Source organism: Micromys minutus (assembly GCF_963924665.1).
Source record: "Micromys minutus genome assembly, chromosome: 2".
NCBI lineage: Eukaryota > Metazoa > Chordata > Mammalia > Rodentia > Muridae > Micromys > Micromys minutus.
Genome location: NC_137971.1, coordinates 70,903,951 through 70,923,399, shown reverse-complemented (window position 1 = coordinate 70,923,399; position 19,449 = coordinate 70,903,951). Strand labels below are relative to the sequence as shown.

The 19,449-nt window shown below is 51.4% G+C and overlaps 1 protein-coding gene across 1 annotated transcript; it reads left to right on the top strand.

Moving 5' to 3' along the window:
• Positions 1 to 960: 960 nt before the first annotated feature.
• Positions 961 to 18,961, top strand: FBXL19 (F-box and leucine rich repeat protein 19). The gene is made up of 11 exons (XM_080911380.1): positions 961 to 1,192; positions 2,298 to 2,498; positions 3,706 to 3,849; positions 3,976 to 4,062; positions 4,143 to 4,361; positions 4,859 to 5,020; positions 5,992 to 6,503; positions 14,740 to 14,903; positions 14,984 to 15,145; positions 18,123 to 18,341; positions 18,449 to 18,961. The coding sequence occupies exons 2-11, from the start codon at positions 2,322 to 2,324 to the stop codon at positions 18,625 to 18,627; spliced, it is 2,025 nt and encodes a 674-aa protein (XP_080767506.1). The 5' UTR covers positions 961 to 1,192; positions 2,298 to 2,321; the 3' UTR covers positions 18,628 to 18,961.
• Positions 18,962 to 19,449: the final 488 nt, after the last annotated feature.

Here is a 19,449-nt window from a genome sequence, read left to right as displayed (position 1 = left end):
TCTTGCTTGTAGTCATCCTTCCCGCTCCTTCTCTATGTCCTGCTACGGGGAGTCTCGGGTCAACTGGACTATAATTCCCGCCATGCTCGGCTCGCAGCGTGGCATCCCTTTCGCCATATTATTTGTAGTACCGGCTGGCACTAGTGTCCCACTTTTCCCACGATAGCGCTAGAATTCGGAGAACTACAACTCCCGTCATGCTTTGCACGCGTTCGTCCTGGAAAGTAAAGGTGGTGAAGGAAGGAGGGAGAAGGGGGCGGGGTTCCTCTGGGAGAAGGAGGGAGTAAAAAGGAGGAGGAGGTTGGAAGAAGGGAGGGGAGAGGGAGGAGAGGAGGAAGGAGGAAGGAGCTGAGGAGGGATGAGAGCGGCGACCAGGGCCCGGGGCCGAAGCAGCTCGAGGCTAGGGGAGTAGGGGTGTTAAAACATCCCAACTGCTCCCACCCCTTTCCTGCCTCTGCCCCATCCTTTCCTTATACCCTCCCATTTTAGGAGTGGATTTATTCAAATTTTATTTAAATCCTTAGATCTTGAGGGTCGCGCGTTTGAAGGAGGGAGGGCGGGGGCGCGTGCAGGCTGGGGGGGGCGGGGCCGGAGCAGCTTTCTTCACCCCCCTCTGCGAGCCCTGTCTCTGTAGGTCAGGGGGCCGCAGTACAGGGGCGGACCCAGGGGAGGGGGGCAGGTTGCAGCGACCCCCCCCTCCCCGGGAACCGGCGGTGGGCGGGGTTTGAACCCCGGAAACGGTGGGGGGCCCCTGGTCTTTCCCTGGACCCCTGGGCAGTTGGAGCTGGGAAGGGGCCAGTTAAGGGTCGGGGGCTTTGGGAAAAGGTGGGGGTGGGGAGCTGAGACTCATACCCGGGACTGAGTGGGGCCCGGGCAAAAGCTGAGCACCCTGCGCCCGAGGAGCCCCCGTTGGCCTGGGGGGGCTGAGGGACTGAGCCCCCCAGAGCAGGACCTCCCCCTGGAAGGGCCGCGCCGCAGCCCGTGGGAGGGCCTCGCCCCCGGCGCTCCCCATCTCCACTCGCTGCTGTCCCGGCCTCCGCCGGAGGGAGGGGCCGAGCGCCCTCGGGGGGCCGTGGACCCCGGCGTTCTGAGCGTTCCGCGCCCCGCGCCGCCCGGCCCCCCCGCCGCCGATGGCCGCCGACCCGCCGGGAGCTGCCGAGAAGGGAGAGATGGCTCCCGGGACACGTGTGAGGTGGGTTCATGCGGCTCCTCCTCACCCCCAGACCTGGGCAGCTCCCACTCCCATTCATCCTCAGCCTGGCCTCTCCCTCCCTTCCCCGCCCCCAAGCCTCACCCTCCCTTTGCTCCAAACTCTTCTCCAACCTTCTTTCCTATAACCTCCAACCCTAGGGAAGTGGCCTTCCTTCCCCGACCCTGCTGCCCCTTGCAGACCTCCCCCTCCACCCCGCCTCCAGTCGCCGCCCTCTAGGCCCCTCCCCCGGAGTGCTTGGAGGGCCCCATACCCTGTGGATGGTCTGGAAGTCCTTGGAAAGGGAGAAGCCAGGGGGAAGCAGGTCTAAGATTGGGAAGAGACCCCCCTCCAGGCTTGTTGAGTCCATGTGGGATTTCAGAGGATCTGGTTTCCATGGGCAGGAGAGCCCCAGGGATTCCAGACAATTAGGGATGAAAAGCAGCCTGGTAAGATGTGGATGGGGGCGGGAAGACCTAAAACCGAGCCCACCTTGAATTTTGTTGAGATGTTAGGGCAGCTTGTAGAATCTCAGGGAATCTGGGAGGTTACCCAAATTGCCTGAGAGATCCTATTGGATAAGTTGGAGAAGGACTTCTGTGTGGGCTGAGAAGGGACACTTAGGCATTTCAGGGGGTGTCAGCCCTGGGAAGTTGAGAGCACATTGGGTCATTAGAAATGGAGTGGATCTGGTTAGATTATCTAGGTTTGAAAGGTGTGGATGACTAGTACCCATGGGAGAGCGGGAGAGGGAAGAGTGTGGTGCTTGCTCCTGGAATCTGGAGGTAAATCTGTGAGGGAATGGGGGGTTTGGGTAACAGGTATGAGTTGGAAGCTCCCTGAGGTAATGCTGCAGATATGAAGCCTTTTCCAGGAACCTTGGCTTGGGATGTTAGAGGAGGGGCCTCAGTGTCCCTCCTTCCAGCAGGAGGGAATGTTGGAGGGAGGGGAGGTCTTAAGGGAGTGGCCCTCTGCTCAGGACACACTTAAAGGGTTGACCTTTGAGGGTAGAAGCTCTGCCCCATCAGAGGTGCAGTGAGCTTGCGGCCAGGAGACTCTCAGGCCAGGCTTTGCAGGCCTCTCTGACCTTACCACCATCTGCCTACAGCCCTCGGCGTTGCTGACGCCCCCAATGTCGTCGAGCAGCCGGGGACCGGGGGCCGGAGCGCGCCGACGCCGAACCCGCTGCCGTCGTTGCCGGGCCTGTGTTCGAACTGAGTGCGGGGATTGCCATTTCTGCCGAGACATGAAGAAGTTCGGGGGGCCCGGGCGCATGAAGCAGTCGTGCCTGCTTCGGCAGTGCACCGCGGTGAGTTGACCCCCATGCCCAGTACGTGGAACCTCTGGCACGTTTGCCTAGAGCACCGTCAGTTGTACGGGGCCTGAGAATTCCCTGGGTGTCCAGTGGCAGCTTCCCTGAATTTTCCTTAGGGGTGCTGTTTGTACACTCACTTCCTGTATTTCTTCACTGATTTGTTTAAATGTTTGATTTCTGTCTTTGTCGAAAAGTGGGATACACAGAAGAGTCTGCCCCAGGTCTGTAGAAAGCTCAGCCCCTGCTGTATGCCCCTGCCCAGGTATCTGTGTAAAAGGGACCATCTTTACCACTGGAGATAGCTTTTGCCTTTCTCCGGTCTTTCAGGCACCTAAAGGTGTCTTGAGATGGAGGCCAGGACCCCCTTCTTGTGACCTTGAGCAAATCACTCTGAACTTGAAGTACCTTCTCTGTAAAATGTTTCTTTTGCCGAACTGCAAAGATTAGATAGTAGTATACCATTACTGTCCTATTGAAAGGCCCGAACGAACGCGTGGTACTTATCTGGGAAACATGGTTTCTTTTCTGCCTCCCTCAGACTTTCAGTAGCCCCGGGCGCCAGAATGGCCTTTCCCAGCAGCCGCCTCTCTTCCTCCAGCTTCTCTTCCTGCTTGCACTTTCACCCTTTGGTCCTTTCTCTTCCTTTGTCCCCCAGCCCCTTGCCTCACTTTCTGATACTTCTCCCTTGATCTAGATCCCTGGCTGTCAGCATCCTTGATAGGATTCAGTGCTGCCATTGTCTTCCCTGAAGTCACATTGTCTGAAGACTAAGACTAAAGCAACTGTGACTTCACACGTTCCCGTGGGTCTTTCTCACTGGTCTCACTTCGGGCTTCCAGAGTCACCCTTGGACTGCCCCCTGAACAACCTTAGAATTACCCCCGGACTACCATCCCGTCTTCTTACCCATCTGAGCATTGTCACTTGCCCGTGGTCTCTTCCACTCCAAGCCAGTTCTGAATTCTGTGCTAACAGTAATATTGACAGCAGCTGTGTCTCAACACCTCATGTCCTGTTCTTAAAAATGGTCTTGCAAAGGAAAGATCCCTCTCCCTATCTCCATCTCACATGGAGAACCTGTGAGGTTCAATTGAGTGCCAAAGGTCATCCTGGCAAATTAAGTACCTGGCCTGTGGGTTCTGAACCTACTTCACCCTATAGCTTGGTTTTGCAGTCTCTGATGCCTCCTCTTTCCCAACAGCCCGTGCTCCCACACACAGCTGTGTGCCTCTTGTGTGGGGAGGCTGGGAAGGAGGATACAGTGGAGGGAGAAGAAGAGAAATTTAGTTTGAGCCTCATGGAGTGTACAATCTGCAACGAGATCGTCCACCCTGGCTGCCTGAAGGTGATAACCCTGGGAACTCTGCAGCTTGGTTGGGGTAGACTATTAAAAGGGGGCAGGGAGGTAGGCCACTCTGCCCCTGGGCATATACTGGCACCTTGGATCCATTATTTGGTCTCTTGCCTACAGATGGGAAAGGCTGAGGGTGTTATCAATTCAGAGATACCCAACTGCTGGGAGTGCCCCCGATGTACCCAGGAAGGACGGACAAGCAAGGTAAAGCATGGGCTAAGATAGGGGCAGGGTGGAAGATCCGGAACTAGCTGGGGGCCTCATCCCCAGCCTACACTTTCCAGGATGCAGGTGAGGGTCCAGGGCGCCGCAGGGCTGACAATGGTGAGGAAGGCGCTAACCTAGGGGGTGGATGGAAGCTGACAGAGGAGCCACCACCTCCACCACCCCTGCCCAGAAGAAAGGGACCCTTACCTGCTGGCCCTCCCCCTGACGATGTGCCTGGGCCCCCCAAACGGAAGGAGAGGGAGGGGGGGAATGAGCCCCCCACCCCAAGGAAAAAGGTGAGCGGAAGGGGAAGGTTGGTTCTAGAACATGTGATTCTCGTAGCTGTAGCCTGGTGGGTGGGTTGGTTTTGGAGCAAGATCCTACCCTCATCTGGGGAGTGAGGCTGTGTGGATTCCCCCAGAGGTATTTGTGAGTTGCTGCGGGAGCTGTTGATGGAACATGCTCACTATGAAGAAGAAACACAAGCGAGAGGAGTAACTGGTATAGGCCAGGAATCTGTGAGAAACCTGGAGGATTAGGGAGGAGCAACCGAGCATGCTCAAACTACTACAGAGGCGGAGGGAAGGGCTCAGAAAAAGCCTGAGGGGAAAGAAGGGAGCTGAGGAGCATGCTCAGTAAGGCAAGACACTGATTACAAGGTTAGCTTGCTGAGCAGTCTTCCTAGGATGGGGGCTTCTGGGATTTGTAGTCCAAGAAGAGGACGGGGACCTTAGTTTGGTCGCCAAGGCCTCTAATGGGGTCTTTTTCTTCCCTGTATCTCTTGCCCTGGTAGGTGAAAGGAGGCCGAGAGAGGCACTTGAAGAAGGTGGGTGGAGATGCTTGCCTCCTCCGAGGAGCGGACCCAGGCAGCCCCGGTCTTCTGCCCCCCAGGGTTCTGAATCCGAGCCAGGCATTCTCATCCTGCCTCCCTGGGCTCCCTCCCGAGAACTGGGAGGTGTGCCGGGGACCTCCTTCTCCCCCCCCCCCCACTTCCATCTTGGAGACTGAGACCTGTCCTTTCCTGCTTACTTTGTCTTGCCCTACCCTACACGGTTCCTATGGACCCCAGGAAGGAGTTGGGTGGGAAAATAGCCTGGGCCCAGATCATAGGAACCCAATTTCTAGCAAGCATTAGGATAGTGTTTACCCATATTCCTCAGTTTTCTAAGCCTAAGTGGAAAGAACCAAGCTTAAATTTCTTGCCAGATCACTAATTCTTTATATGGTATTGGTAACTTGTTATCTACTCTGGGCTGACAAATGGCTTTTCTAATTTGTGAGATGAAGACAGACAACTTTCCTTACCCCTTTTCCCATCTCACAGCCAGATAAACCCAATGAGATATAAAAGTAACAGGGCCCAGAGAGGTAAAAGATTGACCCAAGGTCATGTAGCAGAGCTCGAATTCTGATACTACTTTGCACTGGTAATCTGAATGCAAGGTTCTGCCTGTCCAAGTCCTTCACCAAAAAAACAGTTTGTAACCTTGGACAAGTCACCTAGTCTCTTAGAGCCACACTCAGTTTTCTTGTTGAAAAGGAGTAGCCCAAGTTGTCCCTTGAGTCAGAACAAGGGTGCTCTACACCAAGACAGGTAGTGATTGCTTGTCTAGTCCAGCCGTTCCATGTTGTAGATGGTCAAGCAGGTCTTTTCTACGTCCCAGAATTAGAAAGGCAAGCCAGCACCTTAATCACGTGCTGGGAGGTTCAGGAGCCATTGACTGACCGACCCACCAGGCTCTCTGGACTTTGAATTGTTCCTTCACACTGGAGATAAGCTGAAGTCCTGTGATGGGCGGTTTGGGAACAACCAGGAACTTAGGATTGTGTCTCCTGGGGCTATTCATCCTCTGCTGACTCCTTTTGGGTGGGTGGTTGGGAAAGTGCACTCTAGAACCTAGTACAGCCTCACCTGTCTCTTTGCAGAAACCAAAGCCACCTATAGCTTCTGCTGAGGGACCAGCAGTGCCATCCCCATCACCACAGAGGGAGAAACTGGAGCGTTTCAAGCGTATGTGTCAGCTTCTGGAGCGGGTGCCTGATACCTCTTCTTCGTCCTCGGACTCAGACTCTGATTCAGACTCATCTGGCACATCACTTAGTGAGGATGAAGCTCCTGGGGAGGCCCGGAATGGGCGGCGGCCAGCACGGGGCAGCTCTGGCGAAAAGGAGAACCGTGGGGGACGGCGGGCTATACGCCCTGGCAGTGGGGGACCACTGCTTAGCTGGCCTCTGGGCCCTGCCCCACCACCACGGCCTCCACAGTTGGAGCGGCATGTAGTAAGGCCCCCGCCTCGAAGCCCGGAGCCTGATACTCTGCCTTTGGCTGCTGGATCCGACCACCCTCTGCCTCGGGCTGCCTGGCTTCGTGTCTTCCAGCATCTTGGACCCCGTGAGCTATGTGTCTGCATGAGAGTCTGCCGGACTTGGAGCCGCTGGTGAGTGGCCACAGGCCTGAGGACCATTGTTACCACCGTTCTTGCTAAATGGTGTGTTATAGGTCTCTGATTCTCTCTGAGTCTTGGCCTTTCTTCTTGTATCTATATTATAATTCCATCCTCTCATGGTTACTGTGAAGCTCACTTAACCCTCCCGGTGGCTCTGTAGAGAGGAGAGAGTAGAACCAGGAGTTTGAATCCTGACCCTGCAGCTCCAGACTACTTCCCTTTAGCCTTTAAGTCTGTTAAGAGTTAGCATGTGCCAAGTTTTGAGGTCTGTCTTCTGGAATTGTCTGATTTGGTTCCAGTTTTCATTTGAGAAAACCTTTACAGGTAACCTTTTGCCTCTGAAGCAGCCATGGGTGGCTTGGGCCTCCTGACTCCCTATACCCCAGTTGCCTCCTACCCTTGTTTAGAAATGCTAGTGTCCCTCAAAGCCTGTCTTTCCTCTGATCTTCTCCCAGCAAACTTCCTCTTCTATCAGTCTCTCACAGCCGCTCCCCTAATGGAGCACACAGAGGTCTTTGGCATGTGGGCAAGCCTTCATTCTTTATTTTAGAATTCTCATCAGTTTCTGGGGTTGTGGATGAATACTTTGTATCGATTTTTATCTTCATATCCCCAGCATAGTACAAAGGCAGCATGGATAGATGTTCAACAAATGTTTTACTAAGTAAATTCAAGGTTTTCCCAGGAATCATGTCTATCAAGGCTTCAACAATGTTGCCTCTGCAGTCCTCCGGAGGCTGAGGCAGGAGGAGCCTGAATTGGAGACTAGTTTTGGCTACATAAAATACTTTCTTCCCCTAACTACCAAAGATGGAGTTATCTTTGTTCACACCATAGCCAACTAGGAGGGGATGAGGCACTCTGGAAGCTTGCTAGTCAGGTTAGGGGCTAAATTAAAACTCCACCCTTTTCCTTTGGGACAAGGTCTGGAGAGCTAGTTCTTTGCCTTTGGTTTCTGTGGAGTCAGGGAGGCTGGTATGCAAGGAGCCAGAGGCAAATGCCTCTGATAGACTGTTTGCTCCAGTGAGTCTATGCCTTTGGGGTAGTTTTTTAACTTCCTCATGCCTTTCTTTTTCCTCTCTTCTTTTTTTAAATCCTACCTCCTTTCCTCTCTCCCTTTCCTGTACTAAGAATTGAACCCCCGACCTGGGTCATGCGTGATCTTAAACCACTGAATTATACCATAAGCTTTCTTTTTCTTTTTGAGACAGGGCCTCCAAGTTGCCTAGGCTGGCTTTGTGATCCTTTTACTCCAAATTATACAGAATTATACAGGTCTGCATCAGCAGGCCTAGCCTCAGATTCTTCATGTCTTCATATAAAACCAGGATAGTTCTCACAGCAGTTTTTGTGAGAAAGTACACCAGAACTGAGTAGAATCCTGAGGAAGTGGAAACATCTCAGGGCCTTAACTGTGATCATTACCACTCACATGCCCACAGTCTTCCCTGCACTCTGGAAGAGTTTGTAGACAGACACAGTCACAAAGGTTGCTGAGGGTTATCCTGCCCTCTGATAGAGTCTGGGAAGATGCAGGCTAACTTTGTGCTTGACACACCACAGGGTCTAGAAGAGACCTGGTGCTGGAAGTGGACAAAGCAGAGAGGCCAGTGAATGCATAATTGTTCCCAACTTGGGTCCTGCCTCCTGGCCTGTGGCTTTGATTAGTGGCGACTCATAGCTCTTAAGGTCTCTATTCTCACTTGGAAGTCTGGGACGTATATTAATCACGTAAGGTCCCAAGGATTGGCTCTAAGATTCCCTTCCACTTGAGGATACCAACATCCAAACTCAGTGTTTGTATATAATCTACTGACTCTCTAGATGATTTATGGTATCGAATACAGTGTAAATGATATGTAAATATCATATCAAATTGTATTGTTTAGGGAATAACAAAACAGTACATAAGCAATTTTTGCTTTGAATGTTTCCATCTGTGTGTGGTTGAATCCTTAAATGCAGAGCCTCAGATACAGAAGCCTAAGACCTATTTACCTTGTGGGATTTAATGAGGCTGTTCCTGCAGAGCACTCAGCAAAGTGCCTGAAGGTACTAGGCCCTCAGTAAATGATGCCTTCAGGTGAGAAGAATCAGCTAAGGGCTGAGCAGAGACCTGTTGGGATCACAGTGGGAGACCTGTCAGGAAGCTCTTCCAGATATGATCAGTGAAGCAGGAAGAGCAGGGAGGGGAGCAGACCTTGGGGAGGAGATGAGACAAGGCCTTGCTGTGAACTCAGAACCTCCTGCTTCTGTATTGCACCTGGCTCAAGACCCTAAGGAAAAGAGAACCGGTACCTGGGCGTGGGGGTGTGGGTCTGTAATTGCACTGCTTGGAAGATTGAGGCAGAAAGATTGCAACTTCCAGGTAGCCTCAGCAATCCAGTACACACTTCTCTAGATAAAGGACTAGGAGAGCTGAGGAGTGGTGTGCACCTTGATCCTAGCACTTGGGAGGCAGAAGCAGGACTGCATGTGAAAAAGATAAAAAAGAAAATGGTGCAGTCAAAGTATTTGACGTGAAGACTAAGTGTCATCCCTGGAACCCATGTAAGAGGCCAGCCAGCATTGAGTCAGAATTCCTGGGGCTTGCTGGCCAGCCCGCCTAACCTGATCAGCAAGCCCTAGTTCCAGGTAAAAGACCCTGTTTCAGGAAAAACAAAGGGGGCGGGGGGGGGGGCGATAGTTAGAGAGATGGCTCATCAGTTAGCAGTGCGTACTGCTCTTGCAACAGACAGGAATTTGGAGATGGAACTTAGCAGCAGGGCACTTGCTTTCCCTGGTCCCGGGTTCAAGCCTTTGGACTGCAGAAGAGCAGCTTAGACTTGCTGACTCATTGGCCGTGAGGATTGGTTGTGAAAGTAACTAAATTTGTGACCCAGGAGCCTGGATGGGAGATAGCAATATCCTCAGCTTTGGAATCACAAAGGAGGAACATACAGTTTCAGCAAAGAGAGAACTTAGGTTTGACCTCTTTTGTCTGAGAAAAGCTGGTGAGCCAGTCAGAATCCACTACTGAGAAAATAAGGTCTGGTGCTAATTTGTAAGTTTTCATCCTGGTGGGAGCAGATTTGACAGAGCTGTGACTTTCCTAATGCTGCAGCTCTTTAGTACAGTCCCTCATGCTGTGGTGACCCCCAGCAGTAAAATTATTTTTGCACGCTTTTAATCCTAGCACTTGGGAGGCAGAAGCAGGTGGATCTGCCCACCTTGCTCTACTGAGGGAGTTCCAGGACAGCAGCGGGGACCACACAGAGGAGCCCTGTGTCCAAAAATTGCTACTGTTGCAATGTAAATAAACCTGTGTTTTCTAGTGGTCTTAGGTGACACCCCTGAAGGGACTTCCTCCCATAGGTTTGGAACTGCTATGACAGAGTAGAGACATTAGGAGTACGAGCTAGAGAAGGTGTAACGAAAGAATTTAGGGGATGAAAAAAGGGGTCTTGCAAAAAGAAAGGCTGAGGAAGGAAGGAGTGAATGCAGCAGTGGGTGCTGGAGGAGTGTTTGCCTACTGTCCAGTAGATGGGCTCCATATCCAGCAGCACAATCTAAAATCTTGCTGTGCTTAGAGAGAGAGGGAGACAAAGGCAGAGCAAAGGCATCAGCAAAGACTCGATCAGTGAATCCCGCTCTGTCCTTGGTTTCTGAGAAGGCCCTGGTAGTCGCTGGCCACCGAGGCAGTATTGAGCCCCGATGAAGACATGGGGTGTGGGAAAGGCAGACGAGGGTGTAGCCGGAGAGGGTTGTAAGTGGGAGAGCAGGCAGTTGCAGGCTTTCCTGTCTGGTGGCTTTGATTATTTAGAACTGGGAGGCAGAGGGCGGGCAGGGGGTAGTGGAGGAGGTGTTGATGTACTAGTAGACACTACCGTTTTCAAGGACGTGGGCAGAGAGGGAAGTGAGGAAGGGACTGGCACTCGGTCAAGGCTGGTGGGAGAATGGAGGACTGGTAGTGTCCGGAAGTCCAGAGAGCTCTTAGAAGGGAGAACTAGCGGTGATCTCCGCCCACGGTGAAGCTGAATCTGCCCACAGCACTTAGTTAGGGCTGGCCCAGCTCTGTCCCCAGGGGGCTTCTGCAAGATGGGAGTTTGAAACTGCAATGGAGGGTTTACAGGAGGAGGTTGTGGATTTGGCTGGAGTCAGAAGGAGGATGTTCAGGCCTGCCTAGTCAAGAACTCTTGTGTGTTCTGTCTTGTGAGTGTCACTTGTTTTCGGCTTTGCTTTCGGCTTGAAAAGACATCTGTGGTTCTGTCACCTCAACCAATTCCTAGTCTCACTGGACGTAGGACATATGCTGGGCTCCTGAGATCCCTTCATGTGCTGTTCTCTTTGTTGGTGTTACAAGCCTTTGAAGTCAACTCTTAACCCCATTTTATGGCTTGGGAAATGGAGGCCCAGAGCGGTCTCCCCAAGTGTGGAGGTGGAAGAGCTGGGGTTTAGATCTCTTCAGCTCTGGTTCTGTGTCTGTGACTGTGCGTGTAGCCTGGCTTTGCAGTCCTCTTTACCCTCTCCGCAGCTGTCCTGACCTTGGTAGCTTCATTCCTGCCTTTTCCCATTCAAGATTCGGGCTCCATTCACATAATACCTATGGGTCCTCGTATGAGGTTTTGTTTTTGCTTTTAATTATTTTTGTGTATGTGTGTGCTTGTGTGAGTTTATGTGCACCACAGACATGCATGAGCGTGTTGGATCCCCTGGAACGGAGCTTCAGGCAGTTGTGATCTGCCATGTTAGTTCTGAGAACCAACCTGGAGCCCTCTGCAAGGGCAGTAAGCGCTCTCAACTGCTGGGCCCCTCTCTGGTCCTTGGATTTTTTTTTTTAACCTCCCTGGGCCTTATGTTCCTTAACTGTACAAAGGCAGTGTTAATCATCTCGCAGGGATGCTGTGTACTTGAATGCTCAATGCAGAGAACAGAAGGTGATGTGTAGTAAACCTTGGATAAACACATGCTATTAGTCTTGTAGTCATCAGCACCACTGTGTTAAGGTGAATTGTCCTCTTTCTTGCCACCTGCGTTTCCCAGAGCTGCCATGTTGTCATGGTTCTGAGCAAGACCCTGGCCTTGTCCACCTTCCCCTTCCTGGATTAAGGCTGCTTTCTTCACAGTCTTGGGCATTGTCTCAGTAGGATGTTCCCCTCTCCTCTGAGTTGAAGTATCATGCCTTTACCATCCTGGTTTTCCCCAGAGGAGTCTTTGCTTTCACATGCCCAGAGGAAGCTAGATACTCCTGTCAGTAGGACTAAAGCAGTTGTGGCTACCACACTGAGATTTAATCCCTGTGTATTGGGACTGACTGCAGGTTGGTGAGTTGGCTCCAGCCGAGAAACGATTGGGGAGACTTCCTGAAGGTCTAGAGTTGAGTCTTGGTGAATCTGGGATTTGTGGCCCTCCCGGTAACACAGAATGTCCCAGAATGTGTTGGCACTAGACACCATTATGCTTAGATAGGCAGGTAGGTTTTCTAGTCTGGCTTTTGTGAAATATGATACAGAAACAAAAATTGGGGACCTGTGGGTACCCTCATTAGGATTTTCTTTGCAACTGTGGGCAGATCAGAAGGCCTTCACAGAGACCTCTTGAGCTAGGACTCGGCTGGACTGAGAAAGGCTTTGGACATAGGAGGTCAGAGTGCCACGGGAGAAGCTGGCTGGCTGATGGGCCTGCTTCTGTGGTTTTTTGCTTAGAATTGGAGAGATGTGTGTTTGTTGACTGAGTGAGGGAATGAGGAGGCTGAAGCGGCAGAAAGAAAGGCAGATGGAAGGAGGCATGGGGAAGGTGGCAGAGGACTTCTTCCGATGGAAACCTGGTTTGTAGCCTTCGCTGAACTGTAGTCCAGCTGTGGAGGGTTTGTTTTTCCGTGGGGGGTGTTGGAAGGGGTTGGTGGTCTCTCTCGTTTTCCCTTGGGGGGCAGGGTCTTAGTATGCAGCCCTTGTAGACCTCAGTCATTTGATGCTTCTCCTGGTTTTCCTGGTGCTGGGATTGCTAGAGTTTCCACACTCTGCTTACATTTTGAGTCAGGCTCTGGCTCCACTGTCCAATGTGACCGCAAACTCCCTGGCTGAGTGATGGTTCTGCATCAGCCTCCTGAGAAGCTAGGGCTACCAGCATGCACTTTGTGACCTAACCCTATTAAGTGACATTAAATCAAAACTAAATCTCTTAGCTCTGAAAAGGAAGTCTAGCTAAGTGACTGTAGCGCGTGCCTTTTTGATTCCAGCACTCGGGAGGCAGAGACAGGCAGATCTGGTTGGAGGACAGCCAGGGCTACACAGAGACCCCCCCAAAAAAAGTTTGATTGGGTGCTATTGTATCTTTAGTACCTTTCTAACCCATATCACTTGCTTCTGACTATAGTTTTGGGTAACCTACATCCATAGCAACCCCTGGCTAGAATGTAATAGTTTTCATTGTATTTTATTCATTTTGTGCGCCCATGCGTGGGTGTTGTGTGCGTGTGCGTCTGGTGTGCTCGAGTGGGATGGGGTGAGATTTCATTAGGCCCAGCACCAGTACCTTTACCTGCTGATCCTCTCAACAGCCTTTGGTGACAGTGTCCCACTTGGCAGTATAGACAGATAACTGAAGAGTCTGTTCTCTTCCCACCTTTATGTGAGGTCTGGGGTGGAACTCAGGCAGGCCAGCAGACTTTCTTGGTGAGAATTTTACTGCCGGAGCATCCCCTAGTCCTTACATTTATTTTAAGCCTCCCATTTGTGTGGACCACTGCTGCCTGCTGTTCATTTGTTTATGTTTTGGTTAAGACGGGGTCTGGTAGTTGAGGCCAGCTGTGAATTCCTGAGAGCCCTGTCACCACCTCTCAAGTGCTAGAATTGCAGGCGTGTGCCACTGTTTCCAGCACATTAGTGTAAGTGCAGATAGAGGACGGCTTGAGATAAACCGCAGCCAGATATGACGGCACGGGCCCAAAATCCTGGTTGAAGTAAGAATACCTCAAGGTCCTTTGTTGTCGGTGTTGTTTTTGGTTTTTGAGGTAAAGTCTGTCTTTATAGTCCTGTCTGTCCTGAAACTCATTCTGCAGACCAAGCTGGCCTTAGATCCTAAACAGAAATCCACCTGTCTGTGCCTCCTGAGAGCTGGGCCATGTCCGCCTGGCCCACCTCAACTTCTAAAGTAGCCTGGACTAAATAGTGAGTTCCAGACCAACCCGGGCTACAATGTGATATCCTATTTCACAAACCAAAAAAGTTAAGCCCATGCTGTGCAGAGAAGTAGCTGCTAGACAACTGGAGTTCAGTAATTCCTCTTTCAACCTAAGACTTCTTCCTCTCAGCCTAGTCCTCCTGCTCTCCCTGCCCATTAGTTCAGTGAGAATTTCCTGACTCAACTTTGACATTGACTGAAGTAGAGAAGCGGGGAGTTTTGAAGAACTTCAGTGTATCACAAGACATTGACAGCTTCCTTTAGGAGAGAAGAGAAAAGGTTACTTGATAAAATATTTGGGGACCCTTTCACTAACTGCTTATTGAACTAGTTGAGTCTTTTGGTGTGCTGAACTCAGACCTTACCTTTCTTCAGATTTATGTGTTTACAGTGCCTAGGACCTATCAGGCATAAACATTTAGTGAATAAATGCAAAATGTGAATGAGCCTTAGAAGTAGTTCACACTGGCTTGACTCATTCAGTCAACACGTGTGCGCTAACCAACCTGTACTTTGCACCTGCCTTTTAGTGTGCTGGATGCTGGGGGTCCAAAAGTGAAAACGGCCGAATCTGCCCCAGTGAAACTTCCCCCTAGTGGGGGAAGCTCAGCAACTTAACAGACAGAAACTGTCAGGGCTTAAGTCCAGCATTGGCTCCACATAGGGCAGAGTAGAGCTGAAAGGTGCCTATGAGCTGTCAGAACTTAGTAAAGGAGAGAAATCAAGGAAGCCTAGAGGTAGAGTCTGGGGGCTGCTTTCAGATCTCTTTGGCATTAATGGCATCAAATAGTGTGTATGGCATTACTGTGGCTATCTGGCAAAATGCTTTATAAGTTAGGTTCCATAGACTTGGGGCAAGCCCCCTGAGTTTATAACTGAAGTCTTTCTGACTCAGAGAGAGGAATGGTCTTGCCCAGGGTCTTACTTCTAGTTAGCAATGAGGTGGGGTCCTAAATCCAGTCCTTTGGGCTGGAGGCCAGATGGTTCTTGCATTCCTTGGGTGTCCTGACTGTGGGTTCCTAGAGACTTGGGGCTTAGGACTCTGTCTCCCCCCTGTGGCTGGCAGGTGCTATGACAAGCGTCTGTGGCCTAGGATGGACCTAAGCCGGAGGAAGTCACTGACCCCACCCATGCTTAGTGGGGTAGTTCGCCGCCAACCCCGTGCTCTGGACCTCAGCTGGACAGGTGTCTCCAAAAAGCAGCTCATGTGGCTACTGAACCGACTGCAAGGTAGGAGTTGTGATGAGTCAGGACTGACTAGAACATGTGGCTGCTGGATGAAGGACTAGCACCTGCTTCCTTCATTCTAGGCCTGCAGGAGTTGGTGCTTTCTGGGTGCTCCTGGCTCTCCGTCTCTGCCCTGGGCTCAGCCCCACTGCCAGCTCTGCGGCTCTTGGACCTCCGCTGGATTGAAGATGTTAAAGACTCCCAGCTTCGAGAGCTGCTGCTGCCTCCACCAGACACCAAACCAGGTTTGACCACCATGACCCGTAGATGGGTTACGGAAAGTGGAGGGGTAGGCCCTGAAGCGTGGTGAGGGGTAACGGTAGTCAGAGCATTCTCTCTGGAACCTGTTGTGTCTTCACGGAAGCGCCAGGAGAACTACCTGGAAGGGCACAGCTGTTTGTGTCGCCGGTGCTTTAACTGTCGCTCCTAGCACTACAAATAAGGACCACTTTATTTTCTGTTTCCAGGGAACTCAGCCCCCTCTGCATGTTAGGCACGCAAGCTATCCACTGAGCCTACAGGCTTTTGTAGTTTTACACAGGGTCTTACTCTGTAGCCCAGGCTGCCCTCAAACTCACAAGAAATGAACTTGCCTCTTTGTCCTACGTGCTGGGATTGGTATGAGCCACCACATCTGACTACTTCTTAGTTTTCCTTTTTGTTTGGTTTTGAGACAGGTTTTGTTCAGTAGCCTAAGACTGTCTGGGAAGCTGTGGTGCTCTGCCTCCTGATGTTGAGTTTACAGATGTGCACTTCCATCCTTGGATAAACCAATATTTTTACTGTGGTAGCTGAGGGCTGGCTAGCCTGCCCCTACTGCCTTATGCCATCCCTGTATTTTAATCTTCTTGCCGAGTTCTCTCCAACCCTGGGGCTTTTCCTGATCTTCTTCTTCTAGCTAATTAATAGCTGTCCTTTTTAAAAGTATTTCTTTGGAGGGGAAGACACCACACTTGTATTTTTTTAGTCTCACTTTTTACTTCTGAAGAGCTTTCCGTTTCTGTTCTGTTGGCTCTCCCTGAGTGTAATTCTAAGCTGGGGCTTCAGTGAACAGAGGCAATGAGATACATTTGAGGCTAGCCTGAGCTAAATATTAAAATTCTGTCTTAAAAACAAATTTTAACTAAAGAATAATTGTAATGGAAGCCTAGCAGTGCATTTTTGTGATCCCAGGGACTTGGGAATTTGAGGCAGGAGAATCAGGAATTTAGGGCAAGCCTAGGCAACTTTGAGACATTTGTCTCAAGGTAAATGAGAACACAGCTTAGTGTAGAGGGTTCACCTAACATGCATGAGGTCCTATGTTCAGCCCCCCCACTCCCCACCCCACACGCTGAGTTTTAGCACCATGCTGATGCCACATGCTGCGGCACATTTTTGGAAATTTATCTTGAGCTGTGACATCTGGTGATGTTTTTCTCAGAGCCAGGCTAGTGCCTGGCAAGTGACAATGGCATTGTGATAAGATTGGATAAGAGTGAGTCAGCCCCCCCCCCCTGGGGTCCTGGCTCTGCTACTTTGTAATCATGTGCTCTTGGACAGGACTTTGTGACCTGAGCCTCAGCGTTCCTGTCCGTAAGCAGAGGTGATCAAATAGAGGCTTGGCTTTCTTTTTTAAATTCTTATCATTTTAAATTCTATGTATATGTTTGTGTAGGGTATGTTCACATGAGCATAGGTGCTTGCATAGTCCAGGGGTGTCAGATACCCCCCAAAGCTCAAGATACAGGTGGGTGTGAGCCATCTGATAAGGGTCCTGGGAACTGAACTCAGGTCTTCTGGAACAGTGGGAACAGTGGTATAAGTAGTTAACCACTCAGCCTCGAGGCTTGGCTTCTTAACATTGTAGTTAAAGGCTCAGCAGCGTTATCACGAGAATTTGGAAGAAAAGTAAATCTAAGATCTTGGGCCTACTGCAATTCTGGGGTGGGGCCAGCAGTCCACCTCAGGGACTTAAGCCAGCAGTGGGAGGGGGGAGGACTCTGAACTCTTTCCCCTGGAGATAGTGGGGGAGGAGGCCTCTGGACTCATTCTGCAGTGGCTAGCAGTCTCTTGAGCATAGGTCATCCATCCCATTAGGGTTTTGTGGACAGAACCACTTGTGGAATGTAGCCAGTGTTTAGGGATGGGGTTAGATTTGAAGCTGAAACAATGGTGGGACTCAAAGAAATCAATGTTGTATTAGGGAGGTAGCCTGGCCTAGTTAGTTTTCTATTGCTGTGATGAAACGTGAGGTCCCCAAAGGACCTCGGGGAGGGAAGGATTAGTTTCATCTTACAGTTTAGAGTTATGAAAAGTCGGCAGGAACTCGGCAGAAGTCTGTGGAGGTGCCGCTTCCTGGCCTGCACTCAGGGCTTCATCAGTGCCGTGCTACTCAGGTCTTCTGCCTAGGGTGGACCGCTCGTAGGGAGCTAGGCCATCTCCTAGCATGAACTGAACATGATTAAGCATCAAATGAACACAGAAGAACATACCCTCACAGGTGGAGGCCATTCTTAAATTGACATTTTCTTCCCAGATGAAGACACTAGCTTCTGTCAGGTCCACAAAACAAAGAGCCCGGACCTGCACACACCACCAGAAAATTTCAAGTAGAGGAGAGATACTATTCCATTTGTGTTTGAGAGTGGTTTCTTTGATACCAGAAAGTCCATCCGGCATTGCAGCACTCAGGAGTTAGAGGCAGGAGAATTGTTGCTAATTTGAGGTCAACTAGATGTACACAGGCAATTCAGGGTGTGGAGAGGGTGTCTGCAGTCAAACCTGGTTTTGGTGAAGAAGGAACAAAAGGAGTTCAAGCAAGACTGTTGTTGAGCCAGAACAGTGAGTGACCTCACTAATCATGGGGACAGTAGAGGGTGCTGTTTATTGGATTATGGGTAAAAACACTGAGCATCCTACTAGGGACAGCCTTGAGCAAAAAGTTCCTGCTTGCTTGGAACTGACATTTTTATGGAAGAAAGAAAGGATCCTAAAGAAAAAATGTGTACAGTGTATCAGATCCTAGAGATGGGGGGTTAGGACCGAGAGGAATGTTGAGACTGAGCGCTGTCCCAAAGGCGTCCCTGAGGGGATAGGAGCAGGTCAGATGAGATGCCATTTGGTGCTGTGGGTGTTGTGAAGAGCCAGTCATGTGGAGCAGCAGCAGGGGAGACTCACGTGTTGGGAGCAGGTGTGAGGGTAGGCTAGGAGGGTCTCACTAATGCTACTTTATCTGCCTAGGGCAAACAGAGAGTCGAGGTCGACTGCAGGGGGTGGCAGAACTTCGCCTAGCTGGCCTGGAGCTCACTGATGCCTCCCTGAGGCTCTTATTGCGCCACGCTCCCCAACTCAGCGCCCTGGACCTGAGTCACTGCGCCCATGTTGGGGACCCCAGTGTCCACCTCCTTACGGCTCCTACGTCCCCTCTCCGAGAAACACTGGTGCACCTCAATCTCGCTGGTAAGTGCCATCCCCTGTTGGCCTTGCTTACCTGGTAGTGGGGTCCCTGTGTACTGCCTGCCACCGACTTACCTATCCAATCTCAGCTGCCTCTGCCTTATCCCCAGGGTGTCACCGCCTCACGGATCACTGCCTTCCACTGTTCCGTCGATGCCCACGTCTTCGCCGCCTGGACCTACGCTCCTGCCGCCAGCTCTCACCTGAAGCTTGTGCCCGGTTGGCGGCTGCCGGGCCCCCTGGCCCCTTTCGCTGCCCAGAAGAGAAACTGCTTCTCAAGGACAGCTAGTTGGGTGCCTATGCCTCCTTCCCCCAGGACTCGACAAGAGAACCTGGACCTCTTGCCTTCATTTCATCCCGTTGGGAGGCCAGGTTATTTTCTTCATGACTTGGCACTCCTCAGTTTAATGACTTGGGATTCTTGCCCAGGGGCTTGAGCCAGCCTTCTCTTCTCCCACCTGCACTGATATCTCTGGGGATCTTTGCTTCCCTTCTCTCCCTTCCACCTGCTTCATTGTCCGTCCCCTGGGGGAGTGGGTCACTGGGGAGGTGCTGAGCCAAAGGGATGGTGGGAGGGGCGGTTAAGGTGCCAGTCTTGAGTAGGGAAAAGTGAGGTGATATGGTATCAGGCACACAAGATACTGGGGGACAGGGGGAGGCGATAGATGGGTGTGGGGAGGGCAGAAATCAGACCAACAAGGGTTCAGGAAACAAAGACCAGTTGGGTGGGATGGGGGGGCAAAAAGGGAAACCAGAGGAGCAACTGGGGATCCGGCTGTCAAGATAGGGGACTCTACAGGCCAGGAAATGCTAGGACTGGGGGCTGGGAGACAGCAGATTTGGGGATAGTAGTACTCTGTGTGGGGTTACCTTTCTCCCCGTCCCTCTACCCAGATTTCAGGTTTCCCCGACCTTGACTCCTTGAAAGTCACTGAAAATGGCAGCTATTGCAAGGAGTAGGGGCCGCGGGTCTACCTGCTGTTAAGCTCGGTGGCCCAGGGGAGTGCTGAGGGGTAGCCCAGACCCCTGCCTGGCTCTCTACACAATACTTGAACATTCATCTGTACTGAAGTGTTACTTGAACCGGGGGAATCTCGGACTTGGGGGAGTG